The 15255-nt window shown below is 38.3% G+C and overlaps 1 protein-coding gene across 1 annotated transcript in view; it reads left to right on the top strand.

Annotated features, from left to right (window-relative positions):
* CACNA1C (calcium voltage-gated channel subunit alpha1 C) overlaps positions 1-15255 on the top strand; it is a 489781-nt gene that overhangs the window by 73948 nt on the left and 400578 nt on the right. Inside the window, exons 2-3 of the mRNA XM_009647934.2 lie at positions 2374-2697; positions 6392-6495. Coding sequence (XP_009646229.2) covers positions 2374-2697; positions 6392-6495 — 428 coding nt within the window. The remainder of the gene's footprint in view (positions 1-2373; positions 2698-6391; positions 6496-15255) is intronic.

Below are 15255 nucleotides of genomic sequence, written 5' to 3'. Positions count from 1 at the left end.
TTTTCTTTCCAGCATTCCTTAGGCTAGGGAGGTCAAATAGATGTTAAAGAGAAGAACTGCATCTGGAACTGGTCTGAAAATAAATATGTATCCCATGAGTAGTGCTGTGTACAATTTGCTTAGTCTTAGAAAACTAAGTTTGTCTGCCAGTTGACTGCCTGCTTCATCGAGGAAATTTGCTTAGCCTGTGTGATTCTGAAAGCTCTTTTTCTTCAGTTTCAAGATCAGAGGGATGTGATTTAACTATTTCCCATTTCTTGTTTCTTTCAGCTTTCCCTTTCACATATCAGAGTCATATTACTCACCAGCTTCCTTTGGCTGGTTTGCAACTAGGAGGTTTTTCAGTGAGCAGAGACAAGCTCTAGATTTTCATGCTATGCAATGAAACTGTAACAGCCTGGAAATCTTGTGGCAATGCCTGACATAAAATAACATCTGACTCTATCATGTCCTTCCTTGCGATTCAGTGAGATGAATTTAAATATCTTGCATGCTTTCTAGGTGGAGGCATACCCTGTTGCACTCTGTGTGTCAATGTGATTGTATTTATTTTACCTGTTTTCATTCATTTGTAGTGCAGTCGTTGCTGTGATATCTCGGCACTGCACATCCAGCTATGAAATATGCATCTTGGGTAATTATTTCTGTTCAAGAAAAGTTTGCCAGTTCCTTGGATTTGATGCCTTTAATCCAATATTTTAAGGAAAACAGTGTCATGTGGTCTTCTGTTTGCTCTGTTCATTAGTCTGTAGGAGCCCATCTGATCTATTTAGTAAAACCTTATTTCTATATTAATCTGAAGTGGAACACGGTCAGTTGTAGACTTCAAGCTTGATTTGAAATAAAAGGTCATCTAACTCCTTTACTGGGTTTCTACTACCTGCCTCTTCTATGTGCGTTTTTTCTGAAGCATAGTCTCTGCTGATCAAATGTAAGGGGAAACACAGTCTCTTGAGTGTGCAGTGTTTTGAAACTGAACTCTGATTTCATAGCCTGTGAAGGAAAAAGGTCTGTAGACCGTTTGGGCTTCCTTTTACCTGTATCTCAACATATGGGCCATATGCAAACTCGCAAGTCCACAAAAAAGATAAGTAGTCTCTTAAGTCTTATATAGGACATATCTAAACAAGACCTTCTTCCTAATTGAAGTTTGCTGTTGTGACTGTGTAAATTTTGTTTCACTTTTCTAACATGGTTTATATTTTCTACTATGAGGTGTCTGTGGAAGAAGCCAGTTAATCTTTCACAAGTTCTCATGTATCTCAATTGAAGCTTGCTCCAAAGAGTAAGAGAACCTGTTTTGAAGTTTCAAAATTCACTCATATTGGAGTGATTGAAGTTTTAATTTGAGTCGTTGAAAAAACCTCATTGAAAAGGCATGGGTGACTTAACTGTCTTTACTGAAACAATGGAACACTTGCACTAGCTTGAAAAGGTGACTGTCATTTTTTTTTGTACTGCTAAGACCTTCTAAATATCAGCCACATGTCACCTGACATATTCTATTATTATCATTGGGCAAAAGCATATATTTCCTCGGTTTTGCTAAAAGAGGTGCAAAACTTGGGACTGCTACGTCTTAGCATTCTTGTTAATACATGCTTTTAAGGTGTGTATTTCTCCCTTGATTTCAATAGTTTGTCTATCTTAAAATCAGCTTATCACGATAAGAAATCAGTTCCAGTTTCTACACATACGTTGGTTGGCCTAAACTATCTGTATAGCATCCTGTAGAGTATGAAAGCCATGAACCCTGCCTTTGTGTTCCAGTTTCTGCTGCAATGTACCTTTGAGTCAGGCTGGTTTTAGCCAGTACATATGTACTGTTTGCAGAGAGAATTAAGCTCATTGTTAAAATTTCTCTTTACCTTGAGGTAATCTTGAAAATATAGGGATTTATGGTAGGACTTGAGAATCTCATTTGGGTGCTTTGCCATGTACTAATAGCATAGTACTGCATGTTGATGTGATAAAGTGATGAGAACTAGCCTCACCTTTGAGCTTTCAAACAATCCAACTCGCAAAATGTGTGGGTAAAAGAGGAAAAGAAGGACTGGTTCTTTTCTGTGAATCCCTGGAGATTGTATTGATTTGAGGCACTTCTAGCAGCTCACTGTCCATTGGGTCTTGTTTGGAGACTGTTGCAAGATGAATGATTGCACAGTAGTGTTACTTTAAAATTAAGAGTTTGAATTGGAGGAGTAAGCTGGTAGTAAGTGGATACCCTACACTTATCCTTAACCTTAGCTCTTGATTTTTATTGATACTTAAGATTTTAAAAACACTATTTCTCTTTTCTGCTGTTTAAAAAATGTCTTCACAAATTTCTGTTTGATTTTTTCTTTTTTTTTTTTTTTTTTTCCCCTTTCACAGGTTCCAACTATGGGAGTCCCCGTCCAGCTCATGCCAACATGAATGCCAATGCAGCTGCAGGGCTTGCCCCAGAGCATATCCCTACTCCAGGGGCAGCTCTGTCCTGGCAAGCTGCGATTGATGCTGCCAGGCAAGCCAAACTGATGGGTAGTGCTGGCAATGCAACAATATCCACAGCTAGCTCCACGCAGAGGAAACGGCAGCAGTATGGGAAACAGAAAAAACAGGGTACCACCACAGCTACACGTCCTCCCCGGGCACTGCTGTGTTTAACACTGAAAAATCCCATCCGGAGGGCATGCATCAGCATCGTCGAATGGAAATATCCTTTTTGATGTTCTCATTTGGAAAGCAGCAAATTGTTTGTGTGCATCAGGCGCTATTCATAAGTGTGAAGAAATCAATACATTAAGTTGAAAGGCACCACTGGGAACGTAAAGTACACGAATAGTTTTTGATGTCTTAACTGAGATCACTTATGCTGGGGGGAAAATAAAAGTTTAGGACTGAAGCCTTAACTATACCCTTATGTAAGAAACCACTAGAAGTTTAAATGATAAAGGTTAGGGGTTGGATTCTGCTCTTTTAAAAACATGTGGCCCAGGCTGAAATCGATGGGAGATATACAAGATATCTGAGGCCAGAATTGAACTGACTCTATGGGATTGACAGCAGCTTCTGGCTTTCCCTTCTTTTTTTTTTTGCAGGCACTTAAAGAGATGCCACCAGTTAAACAGCTCTGGTGCTTTGAATCATATACTTTTTTTGCCAAACATGTGGCATCTCACTTTCTACAGTATGGAGAAAAAAATGGGATAAAAGGAGGAGAAAAGAACCCAAATGTATGCAATAAGATCCTGAAACAGGGCTAAGGTCTGTTAGTTATATTGGAACTCCACTTAAACTAATAGGGCTCACTAATGATAAGATATCATTATGGTATGAGATATGGTATGAGAATGGTAAGAGATACTGGTTCTCTGGAAGCAGGGAAAAAGGAAGACAGTTAAAGTAATCCTGCAACATGTACAAATGCATTACAGGGCCAGATCTAGTAGTCTGAACAAGAGACAGACTGTGTCACAATGATAGATGACAACCACTGACGCAGAACTGCAGAATGCAGGTCAGCGCTGCTTCCCTGGAACGTCAGTGAGAGTTTGGCCATTGGCTTCATCATGTGGAAGGAGCAAAGCCTTTTTGGTCACCCAAGTCAGATCAGCACAAGCTGGAACTTGAGAATTTGGTGTGAAACACAAATTGAAATAAAATATACCTCCCCCACCTCCCCAAAGAGAAACCAAGACTAATCCTGAACAGTAATTGTCAGTAAATCAGAAGCTAATGGGGCTCTTCAGTAAATACAAAAGAAAAAGCATGTTGTTAGAGATAGATAAGCATGTCAAGGGAAGGCAGTACAGAACCTGGCAGTAGTTAATATGATAAAAAAAATGAATGATGGCATTTAAGACAATGTGATAATATTGTTCCTTTGGGGGTCTGGTGGGATGTTAGAAAGACGAAAACAGAATATGAGTATATTAGGTCTTGCTGACATGGACGTATTTTTCAGAGGAAGAAGTTGTTAAAAATGCTCCTGTCAGTTCTTAATGTCCTTAAACTACCTGCCTGCTTATTCCTTTCTTCTTCAGATGCTAATTTTTAATCCCCCTGATTAAGTTTGCTACTTTTTATCCCTTCTGGCATAGCTCTGATACTTTAAGCATAAGATGATGGATGATGACTAACAGGATGAAGCTGAATATTGGTTTATTTGCCAGCACCTCAGTAACCACATGTCTTTAGAAAAAGAGCACAGAGTGATGTAAGATAAATGAATGAGATCAGTAATGACTGATGGGAATGATGTGTTGTAAAACAGGATACAGCACGGCTGAGATCAAGAAAGGACCAAACAATGCAATTAAAGCAATGCAAGGATGCTGATGCTTGCATTGTTTGGTTTGGTTTTAGGTGAGTTGGTGGAAGTATTTTTTTTTTTTCCTTTCAGAACCTCTCACTGGACATCTAGCGTTTGTAAACATGAAACACTTCAATGACAAATAACAATATCAAAGGGTTGTGATGAGGTTTAATTTTATTCTGTACTCTGACTTTTCCTAATTGCTGAAAACTACTGAGAAAAGCTGAGTTTAATTTGCTGAACCACTAATGTCTAAGCATAGTAGGCATTAAACAAATATCAAATGGTACCTCTGTAGTGTTTCTTACCTATACATGGTGGCATTGAGCCTGAAAGTGCAATTGCATATAAGAAAAAGTGAAATGAAGTAACTGGCTTATTTAGCAAAGATTTAGCTGTGTATTTAAATTTCTGCTATGTGTGCAATGTATTTGTAGATTTTAGACCATTTTATTTTTACAGTGCAAAAAGAGAAGAGAAATAAAAAATAAAATACATAAACAGTGATAAGTTAATAGACAATAATCCTGCCAAACCCAAAAAATCTAGGAAAAAAGCAATTAAGAAAAGGAAAGCCTATGGAAATTCAGGTCTTTATGCAGTAAACGCTATATATGCAGCCTGAAGTATCAGAGAACTCCCATTGATTTCACATGCAATCTGCCTACCCTGATCTGCTCTTCTTCCTCCATATTATCATATATCTCTTATCATTCATAGGTTTAAGCATGGTAGTCCAGCAAGTTTGGAACCCTTTGACTCTTCCACCTGTGAAACAGAACATACCTGAGCATACACAGCGGTCAGGATTTGCATATATCTTGCAGTTCAGGCTGCTGCACACCCTGATCTCCAGTTCTTTCTTGCTAAAGTCTGCCGTAGTCTGCTGACCAAAATCATACACACCGTGTGGACATTTGGCAACACTGCAAAGATGGTCTCATGGTAGATAAATTCATGCTCAAACACGCTCTGTGGCACAGGTGATACTTGGCATTCTCCCTGTCCTATCCTGCTCAACATTCCCCACCAGAGTACTGCTGAGTTATCCCAGAGCTAACCTCCAGGATATTCTTGCAGGCAAATAAATGTAGACAGACTGTAAATCTGGTCTCTTGTCTGAGTTTGGAGGCACTTCACAGAAATTAAGGTTAAGGGGTCCACCAAAGTAGATGAAGTACAGTGACAGCAAATTGGTCAGCAGAAAAATGCCCTGATATGTCCACTGAATGGACATTCAGTGGGGCATCAAGGCTGTGCAGGATTTGTTTGCTGAACCTCCCAAATGTTTGGTGTTTTTTTCCTCTAACAAAGTTGATGCCAGGCTGAAATGCCCTTGAATTGGTGCTAGTTTCTCTGTCGTGAGGAACTCTTAGCTTCCTGGTGTCCCTAATATACTGTGTAGGCACATTTTTTTTTTTTTCCCCCTATGATGCCAAATGAAATGCAAATAAAAGAAAAGAAATACTCCCTCAAGTAATTTTTAAGCAAAACAAGTATACGTGGCAATGTGCAGTATAAGCACATTTTGGGCAAAACCATTCATCTTGTGTTAACAAACTTTATCATCATTCAAATGTCTTCTTGGGGCCTTGCATTTAACTTTGAGATATGAGAGAGAGATTGAGAAAGGGGAAAAAACCACCACCACCAACAAAAAAAAATCCCCCAAACTTTTGCTAAAATTATTTCAGGGTTTGTAAATGCAGATGGAAAAGAGAGAAAGAAACTAATCGTAAGAGGAAAGGTGACAGTCCTTGTAGAACAAGCTTCTGTTAGTAAAAATAGTACAGCCACACTTGAAGGAAAATCAGGAAAATGCAATCTAAATAAATAAAAGAAGAAAAAACTTTTAAGAAATCTGTGTTTACTCTGGCACGCGACTGGCCTACGCTGCTTTTGACATATTAGGAAAATTCTTGGCTGGGAGCTCCTAAAAGCACTTAAAAAGGCATATGTTTCTTTTCAGAATATAAGGGGCTTGGAATGTTTTCTTTAAACAGAATTCTTATAAATCTCTTTTTTTTATTTTTAATTTTTTTTTATTTGTGGGTGCACATTTTGGAACAATTTCCTTAACTCCATTCCTCAGACCATTTGAAATAATTATTTTACTGACTATTTTTGCCAATTGTGTGGCCTTAGCTATCTATATCCCCTTTCCAGAAGATGATTCCAATGCCACCAATTCCAATCTGGTAAGTACTTGATGGTGTTTAGTCTTACTATTTTGAAAGTCCTTTTTAAAAGTGAACAGAGAGACTGTTGAAGCTAGGAAACGTAAATATATCCACCAAACATGAGAACATAATAATGTAAAAATTGTTTTTGAGTGCTGTGTCTCCTCTATTCGTGTTAGCGCCTGTTTCAGTTGAGCTGGCTTTAGAAAAGAATGTTCCAAAAATTGCGCAGGTGCTGTATGTGATGTTTTGGTTAGCAAATTTCTGCATGCTGAAAAAGTGCTTGGTAAGTTTTAAACTGCATGTGTTTGTGGAAGAAATCTTTTAATCATGGATTAGATGGTGAACTCTGTCTTAAAGACATTGTGCTATTCTGAAATTGATACTGTCCTTCTCTCGGGTGATAGGCGAGAGCACAGCTTGATGACTAATTTCTAGGAAGTACATTAATGCTTGCATTTCACAGACACATGTGGTTGGTTGAACAGTGTTTGTGGGTTTGGTTTTTTTGTGGGGGGTGGGTGTTTTCCTTCCTCTTGTTGGGGGAATATAGCTTTTCCTCTGTCACCACTGCTGTTAATGTTGGTACTTTGGGATAGAGCTGTCCATATAAAAAGGAGAGAGTGTTTACTTTTGGCTTAGCATGAAGTCATAGTGAAGAATTCTGTTCAGTAAGGGCACAACAGAAAACAGCTCTGGAACGCAATTCACTGAATTAGCAGAAAACATTTTTCTTCCTCTCGAATATGTGAACAAATCGCCTACTTGTCTGGTTGGATCAGGATGAAAACTTGCTCTCAGAGTTTAGGAGTTGGGATGCTATTTCCTGATTAAAATTTACTGAGACATAAGAAATTTTAGAGCAGCAGAGGAGGAAAACAAAAGTTGTACTTCCAAAGTAGGGATAATTGGGATAGCTGACAGACGTAATTAAAATGATGCATGCTGTTCTTGGAAGTCAGTCACTTGATTAACTATCTCTTGAATTTGTATAAAACAAATTGTGAATTTCAGGACTTTGTTCTGGAACAGTACTTCTGTGTGTTAAAAAAAAAAAAAACAAAAAAACCCAAAAACCACCAAACAAAATTGTAGTGTAGTGCTTTTCCACTGTAATGTCTTAAAGAAGTTTAAAAATAGGAGCAGGAGGAGATGAGTGATTGTTAACTTTTAACTATTCTCTGTATTTACAGGATACGTGACTTGGTCTTGCTTATCTTTTGCTGCTCTTTGTTAGCTGGACTTGGTGTTTAACAATGATGAGTTGTGGTGTATATGTTTAAAACACTTCATTATGGCACCTTTCAAAAATTGGTATTTTTTTAATAAAAAGCAGATTAAATTGATCCTGTGGCTGTAAAAGACAGTATGTTGTTTATTGCATGTTCTGACTTGCAAGGTTGAAAGAGGAACATGAAGCAGAGTTGAAGGTAGAGGACTCTTCAAGGTGACTTTAATTGGTTGTGGGTATTTGCCTTATTTCAGTTTGGAGACTGCTGGCTAACACTAGGTTGGGAGTATATCCGTAACTGAATAAGGTATATTGAAATTGTTCTACATCCAGAAAATAGATACAACTTGTGAGCTGAGTTGCTGTTCTGTTTTCCATGACAACTTTTGCATCATTTGGTCAATCTATCAAAACACTCATGTTATTTGTGAGTAGGATTTAAAAAACCCCAGCCAAGAAAGAATTATCATCTCAGGAAAGTTTAGAAATGTTAGAGCCTTGAGGATGAGGAGGTATTATTAATTTATCTAAATAGCTGTTTCACAGCAGTAAGGGGAGAAGAAAGTAAAATGGGGAGTCTTTCTGACTACACTTCGTTCTTTGGGTGGTCTTAATGGAAAAAGTAATTAAAAATGGAAAATGTAATACTTAATATCCCATGAGGGGCTTGCACTAGTGGAATTAAGACACTGTTCCACACTATAGATCAAACCCTGGAGCTCCAACTGCTCAGTAGCCTTTGGTCGAGTGATCTGTTAGTCCTTGGTTGTGGTTGTTGGGTTTGGTGTGTTTTGGTTTGTTGGTTTTTTTTGGTGTTTTTTTTTTTTTTTTTTTAGTTATTGTTTGTTTTCTCAGGGTGATTTACATGTACTTCGGCACCTATATACTGCTGTTGGGGAGCAAACTTTTTGAGTATATGTCATATGCTGCATTCTGAAACTTTTCACAGAATTGTAAATAGTTGTATATTGTGATCAGTGAGTAAAGTACTGAGAAATAGGGAGGGGGAAATGGAGGCAAATGGGTGAGATAAGGGTGAAAAAATGTGGTAGTTGTGTTTTGGAATGGGATGAAAGAATAGATGAAACTCGGAGTTAAAGGAAAGCTTTTTCCATACGTCAGGAGCTGCAGAAGAGTGGGACCTTACTCTCAAAGAGCCAAACTGTACATGGATGTGACTAGAAGGAAGCTGGGGTTAATGCCATGTTCCTGTAAAAGCTCATGTACTCATTTTTTTTTTAGTTGTTTTTTCTACCTGTGAGCATGTATTTTGCAATCAGATTTATTTTGTAGCCATGAAGTCTAGAGCTCCAAAGGCTATAATCTGAAATGGGAAAGGACTGTATGTCTGCAATGTGTGCATGTAGGTTAATAGCGTGCACAAATGTGGGTACTGTGCAGAATTGTGAGTCTGACCGAATGCATACAGAATCTTCCTCCCTGCGCAGGAAAAATTGTCATTTGTGCAAGAACTCTTGATTCATTTCCTTTCTCCAATTTAGTTTTTTTTTTTAAGGGTAAAGCTACCACAGAAACTCCCACATCCCTGGTTTCCTGAGCCATCCCTAACTTCCTGAGACATGAAGAAACTATCTACAGAAAACATATGATGGATAGTAACTGTTTTACAAGGTCTGAAAGTGACACAACAACAGTTTTCCAATAAGCTACCACTATTCCCTTAGGGCCCAAGTATTCCTTCTCTAAGGTTTCATCATAACATTTCAAACAATGTTTTCTTTGGGGGCTGAGGTAAAAATTCAATCAATCAGTTGTTTTTAACAAGGTAATGGGTGGTGAGAGAAAAGAAAAGAATTCTGAGTTGTGTGAGTGGCTTCTTTCCTTCTCTCTGTAAAAGTAGAAAAATGATAGCTAAATAATGTTTTGCTAAATAATTTCTCTCTATGAATTTCACAGATGTGATCAGCCATTGGTCAAATAGGGCATATTTATTGCTGTATGCCTTCCACAGAAATCTTGAAGAGACACATGCCTCATTTGCCTGTACAACACCAGTAACCTATACTCACATCACCATTTTAATAAGCTTTGCCTTTAGGTGCAAGACTTATTTGATACGATGCTCCAGTAATTAGTATGAGCATTGGAACTATACACAGAAGAGTCCAATAAATAATTCCTTCCCTTTCGTGTTAGTGAGGAATTGTGATTAGCCGTTACATATCACAAATTTAGGACAAATACACATGGATGTTCTGACTCGTTCTCTGCAATCTGGCTTCCTATAATAATAATTCCTATAAATCCTCAAGCCATTTTTATCTAGTCTAGGGATGGTAACTTGGACTGTGAAGCACTTTCATTTTTCAAATGCACATTTATACTAAACCTCAGATTTTGTATTTTTATGCTCACTGCAGTGTCTTTTGGCTGTAACAAAAATGCCAGAACAATATAATGTGGTAATAATAAATGCTGGAAATTCGCTTCAGCAGTTTTTATGTTTTACTTCTTACAATGTGTTCACTGGAAAACTACTGAACTCGCACAAATGGAGGGGAGTTATATTGGGTGCAATTTTTTTTTTTTTTTGGTATTAATGAACTCTGCTGAGACTTTGCTCAAATTTACAAGAAAGCTCATGCAGGACCCTGTGCAAAGAGCAGTTATGTATTCTCTTGATGCAGTCAGGAAAATTGGAGCTAGTTTGAGGGGAATTAAAGTTAGCCTGCATGAGAGGCTGTAACTGATATGGAGGCTTTCTGCTTGTTATCCCGCAATTATGCATTGGAACAGAGATAATGTACGTTTAGGAATAAAACTATAGACTGCCTAAGATAGGAAGCTGAGAGGAAAATGTGTCTGTCACTTTGCTGGCAATTGCAAATGGCACAAGCCTGGTCAATGTCACAGCATGGTGATAACATAATAAGGTTAAGACCAAGGTTTACAACACATTCTGTGGAAGGCAACTCGGTTGGTTGTTTAAACTTTGGATAAATAGCAGGAGAGGATCCCTTGTGTTGTTTTGATAGCTCTGCTTTCCCTCCCTTGTCCTTATTACAGCAAGGAAATCCTGTTGTACACTATTTAAATTTTAAAAAGATATTTTGTGTTTATATGTGAGCTTATAATGGGATGTCACCTTCAGACTAATTTGTTAAACCTGAAATAGGACCCCATGAAAGGAAAGATGGGGTTTCTACTTGCTCATCAGTGCTTGTGCCAGCCAGTGTTTGGGGGAATTGCTGCCTACAGAAGTGGGGCTTGCCTTTTGGGAAGGCATGGCTGCTTTATTAACTGGTGATTATGGTAGTATCCAGATGAGCAGGTGATTCCTGGACAAAAAAAGATGAAAGTGTTTTTAATCTTTTTGCATTTGCAGCAGACTGACACAATGGGTGTGGATGTGGCTATATATACACATATATTACATTTCTAGGTACTGGCATAACAAACCAGCATTTTTTATATTGGATAATTCTGGAGTCAGCATATTGAGCTGTCTCTCAATTTTTCTTGTGCAAAGTCAGAAGGTGTTAGAGAGCAAAGTGGGGATGAGGGGGTTAGGAAAAAGAAAGGATGTCTTTTCTGGATAAGGAAGAATACTGCACAGAATCTTTTGGTTCTCTTGTGTTGTTGCTATCATCCTGCTTTGTGACAATTCCCAACTAGTAAGCAAATACAGTAATGAGATATGCTAACATTAGGGGTGAGGTGCAGGGCGGGATAGAGTGGATACCAAGCTAATAAGCTCTGATAGGTTTATTAGCTTGGGCCTATTGCCAGCACTGCTACAGCTGGGGGAAGTTACAGAATTTGGAAATAAATAGGTGACAGAAGCTAGAATAGAGGAGCTGAGGAGGCTGGAAAGGGGTTGGAGTCAGGATGAGGAGATGAAGAAAGGAGACTGTTCCAAAAAAAAATACTTGAGGACTTCCTCCAGAAAGATGGCGAGTCACTGACCTGTGTGATGATAAGGAAGTTGAATATGATGCAATTTAGGCTCAGCATTTCCCAAAGTCCTCAAAAGCCCTGCCGCTGGCAGGAAGAGGCTGATATTCAGCATCTCTAGCAGTTGTGAAGCACAGAGTAGAAGAATAAGCATTGGTTTTGAGAGGATGACTTTCAAGCTTGTCTGCTGGTTCTGATGTTGGCAAAATGTGTGGCCTTGGGTAAACTGCTGTCTCAATTTTCCCATCTATAGCGTGGGTTGGTTATTGCTTTCACAGTGAAGGTAACAGTCAGTGCCTTACATCATGCAGACCATTACAAGGAATGCTGTAGAAAAGACTGTCAAGAAAAGAACAAAATCTGTAGCAATCAATTCCAAGATAGTGGTCACTAACTAAACAAAAAGGGTAAAAAGTAGGATGGGGGCCTCATTTCTTTGAACTGGTGAAGGCAGAATTTAATTTCCGCAGAGAAGTGCGTAGGACTGCATCGTCACAATTTGCTCACGTGTTGAACTAATTTGAGGGGGACTCTTAACTTTTGATGCTTAAATTTGCAGCTTTTGTATCTTTCTTTTAACACAGTGGTGTCATTTCCTAGGCTGTGTGAGGACAAAACTGGTAAATCAGAGATTAATACATACACGTGTTACTACCAGGACCAAAACTTTATATCCTCTTTATACCCAGTCTCCTCACCCAGTCTGTGCTGCTTGTTTACTATCTCTTTCTTGATCTGCTCTGATATCTCATGTGCATGTCCCCATTTGTTGTTGCTTTTTTAATTCATTGTCTTTCCCTTGCCAAGTAATTTTTCTCCTTCCAGTCCAGCTTCTATCAGACCTGTCCCTTTTGCTTTCCCTTTGTCCTCCTAAATGCAGTCTCTCCTCCATAATGGTTTCATGTGTTAGTCACCTGTTTTCTCCTTTGATCTGAGTGCTATCCTCACTCTGCTTTGGGTTCCTGACCAATTCTCTTCTTAATTGTAGTCTTAAATTTCTTTCCACTCCTAAACCTGGTCTCTGTAAGCAAGCAATCCCAGTGCCGCTTCCAGCTGCTTCTTTCTTATTTTCCAACTCCATTCTCAACACATTGGTCTCCCAGTCTGAGCCTGTCTCCGGTTTGGCCTTAGCCTTTTTTGCTTTTGAAATCAGTAGTGTTCTTCCCAATGATGTCCGGATGCCAGTGGTAGAAATACTGAGAAAGCAGCCCCAATTCCAAGTTCAGTTGCTTTATTCCAGCTTGATTCAGATCAATTGAGAACAGTTATTACATGGGTCCTTGAAAGTCTTCGTAGCTCTTGCTCAGCTCTGTGGATGTGACACAGGCATTCTGGCCTGCAGAAGCTGTAAAATGCCTGATTAGTACTTGTAATGAGAGTTTGAGTGTTAAGTCTTAGCAAGTCTCTGTGGAACCTGTGCAGTTGGAGGTTTTTAAAAGCCAATCTGGCTAAACTGAAGTGGGTAGACAAGGCAAAAGATGTAGCCCTGACACAAAGGCCATTAATTTGGCAGTTCATATGACCTTGTTACAAAGAATATGGTCACTAAAGAAAATAATTGTTGAGATTTCTTTTTTCTTTTTTTTTTTTTAAACTGGGATAAAACACTGTTCTGTCTGAAACAGTGCCCAAATATTCAGTCTGAGACATAAATCAGCCTGGAAAACTAGTATTAACTGTTAAAATCACAATTAAAAGCAGCTGAAAACTGTATCTTAATAATAGCAAGTGTTGGGTAGCTTTAACAGAAGTAGTGCTAGAGATTCACCTCCATTAATATCTTCCATATTAACATGTAACACAGTGCTTCACTGAATCAGTGAGATATTGAAAAGTGGCATAATAGGTTTTCAGAATTAAATAATGTATTATATATAATGCTGGAATGATATAAAGTACCTATACTTTATGCAGTTTATAATGTAGTAAAGAGAAGAGGTTTAAGAGATACAGACCAAGGGGAAAAAGTAGGTTTGAGACAGGATTTGAAAGGGAAATATGTACCTTTAAGGCAAAATTCAACTCTTAGGAAGGGCTGTCCTGGTTTGAGGAGCTGCAGAGGAAGAACCTTTGTACAGCTACAAGATTGGTAGAAGAAATGGATATTCCTATTCACTTACAGTAGGGCTGTAAGTGTAAGTTGTGGAAAAAACAATGTTACATAAACTAGTCCAAGTCCATGGAAATAGTAACTTGTGGTTATATGTTTCTGTGTGACTTTGATATTTTAACTATATATTTTGTTTCTGATTGATGGCAAGTGTATTGCTTTAGTCCAAACATTAAGCCATTTATCCCACTTCTTTAGACAGCTCTGATTACCATTTTATTTTTCTTTATGTGTAAGCTTTCTAAATCTCTGACTTATCAAGTGTGGTTTAGATTTTTTTCAGGTGGTAATTATTCTTGTTTATCAAACCTCAAGTTCACTGTAGGATGCCTTTTTTCTTTTTTCTTTTTTCCCCCCATTCAGGAAAGACAGGAAAAGTGCAGACTCAGGCAATATATAACAGATTTTAAGTACTGTTGTTTTCACTATAGTCTAATTCCTGCCCCTGCAAAAGTAACAGTCTTTTAAAAGCAGTGGAAATATCTGAAATGGCAGGGACTTTTTGTATTGTCTTTTTGGTACAAGTATCTTTATCCCTCTGTAAATCTTTGGGATGTTAGACTTCTGTTCATGAGTTCATCAGAATCATTTTAATGATGTTAGGGAATAAGCATCTCTATCTAGAAATTCAGTAGATGGTTTTACATATGATCTTTGGAATCCTTTATGTATAGCTTGTATTATATCACATCCTTGGGTTTTTAGTCAGACAAACTTCCCATTGACTTCACTAAGTTGCCCAAATCCATCCACTAATTTAGTGCATGCTATTGAAAAACAATTGTTGGAACATTGGGTTTTGCTGACATCTACAAAACCATTGACTCTAAAGGCAATACTTCTTGTACTTGTGCAAACTAGAAAAAACCCTAATAACTTTTCATAATTCCCTCAGAAATAAAAGAATGGATGTGCTTCTTGCCAAGGGGCAGAACTTCCAGAAGGGAAGAATATATTTTGTATGTTCATCAAAGTTTTGACTGGCGCTTCCTCTTGAGGACAATTCCTATTTTCTCCCATGTTTTCTAACTCCTAAAATGTGGGGGTCCATATGTCATAGCTGGTCTTCAGTCCTCCTGGCTGAATCTCAGCCTGTACTTTTCAGCAAGCTAAGACCATACCTGAATTTCACTTCTGAGGAATGCTGGACAATTTATAAATGAGTTTGTCTACAACCTCATGGAACAAAATCTCTTTTCTTGTACAATAACCATGAGGAGCCTATACCTGTCAATGATATTTCTCTATTAAGAATATGATGTTGGAAGTTCACCAGTTTGGGGAAGACTTCCAGTAAGCAGCAGGAAATATTTATTAGCATCTCTTCAGTATGTTGCATTTCTGGCAAATGCTGGGAAGCTGGCACAGCAGGTTATCTCCTTAAGACATCCTTAGCAAGTTCTTTTGCACCTAAGCCCAGGCAAGGGAGCTGGGCCATCTTTGGTCTATATTTGCTATTACCTTAATAACCTGTGATGGTCTGTGGGGCACTAAGGAATGCATATTTTGCTCGGCTGAGACA

Source organism: Egretta garzetta, unplaced genomic scaffold, assembly GCF_000687185.1.
Source record: "Egretta garzetta isolate BGI_Z169 unplaced genomic scaffold, ASM68718v1 scaffold511, whole genome shotgun sequence".
NCBI classification, from domain to species: Eukaryota; Metazoa; Chordata; class Aves; order Pelecaniformes; family Ardeidae; genus Egretta; species Egretta garzetta.
This window is presented reverse-complemented; position numbering and strand designations above follow the sequence as displayed.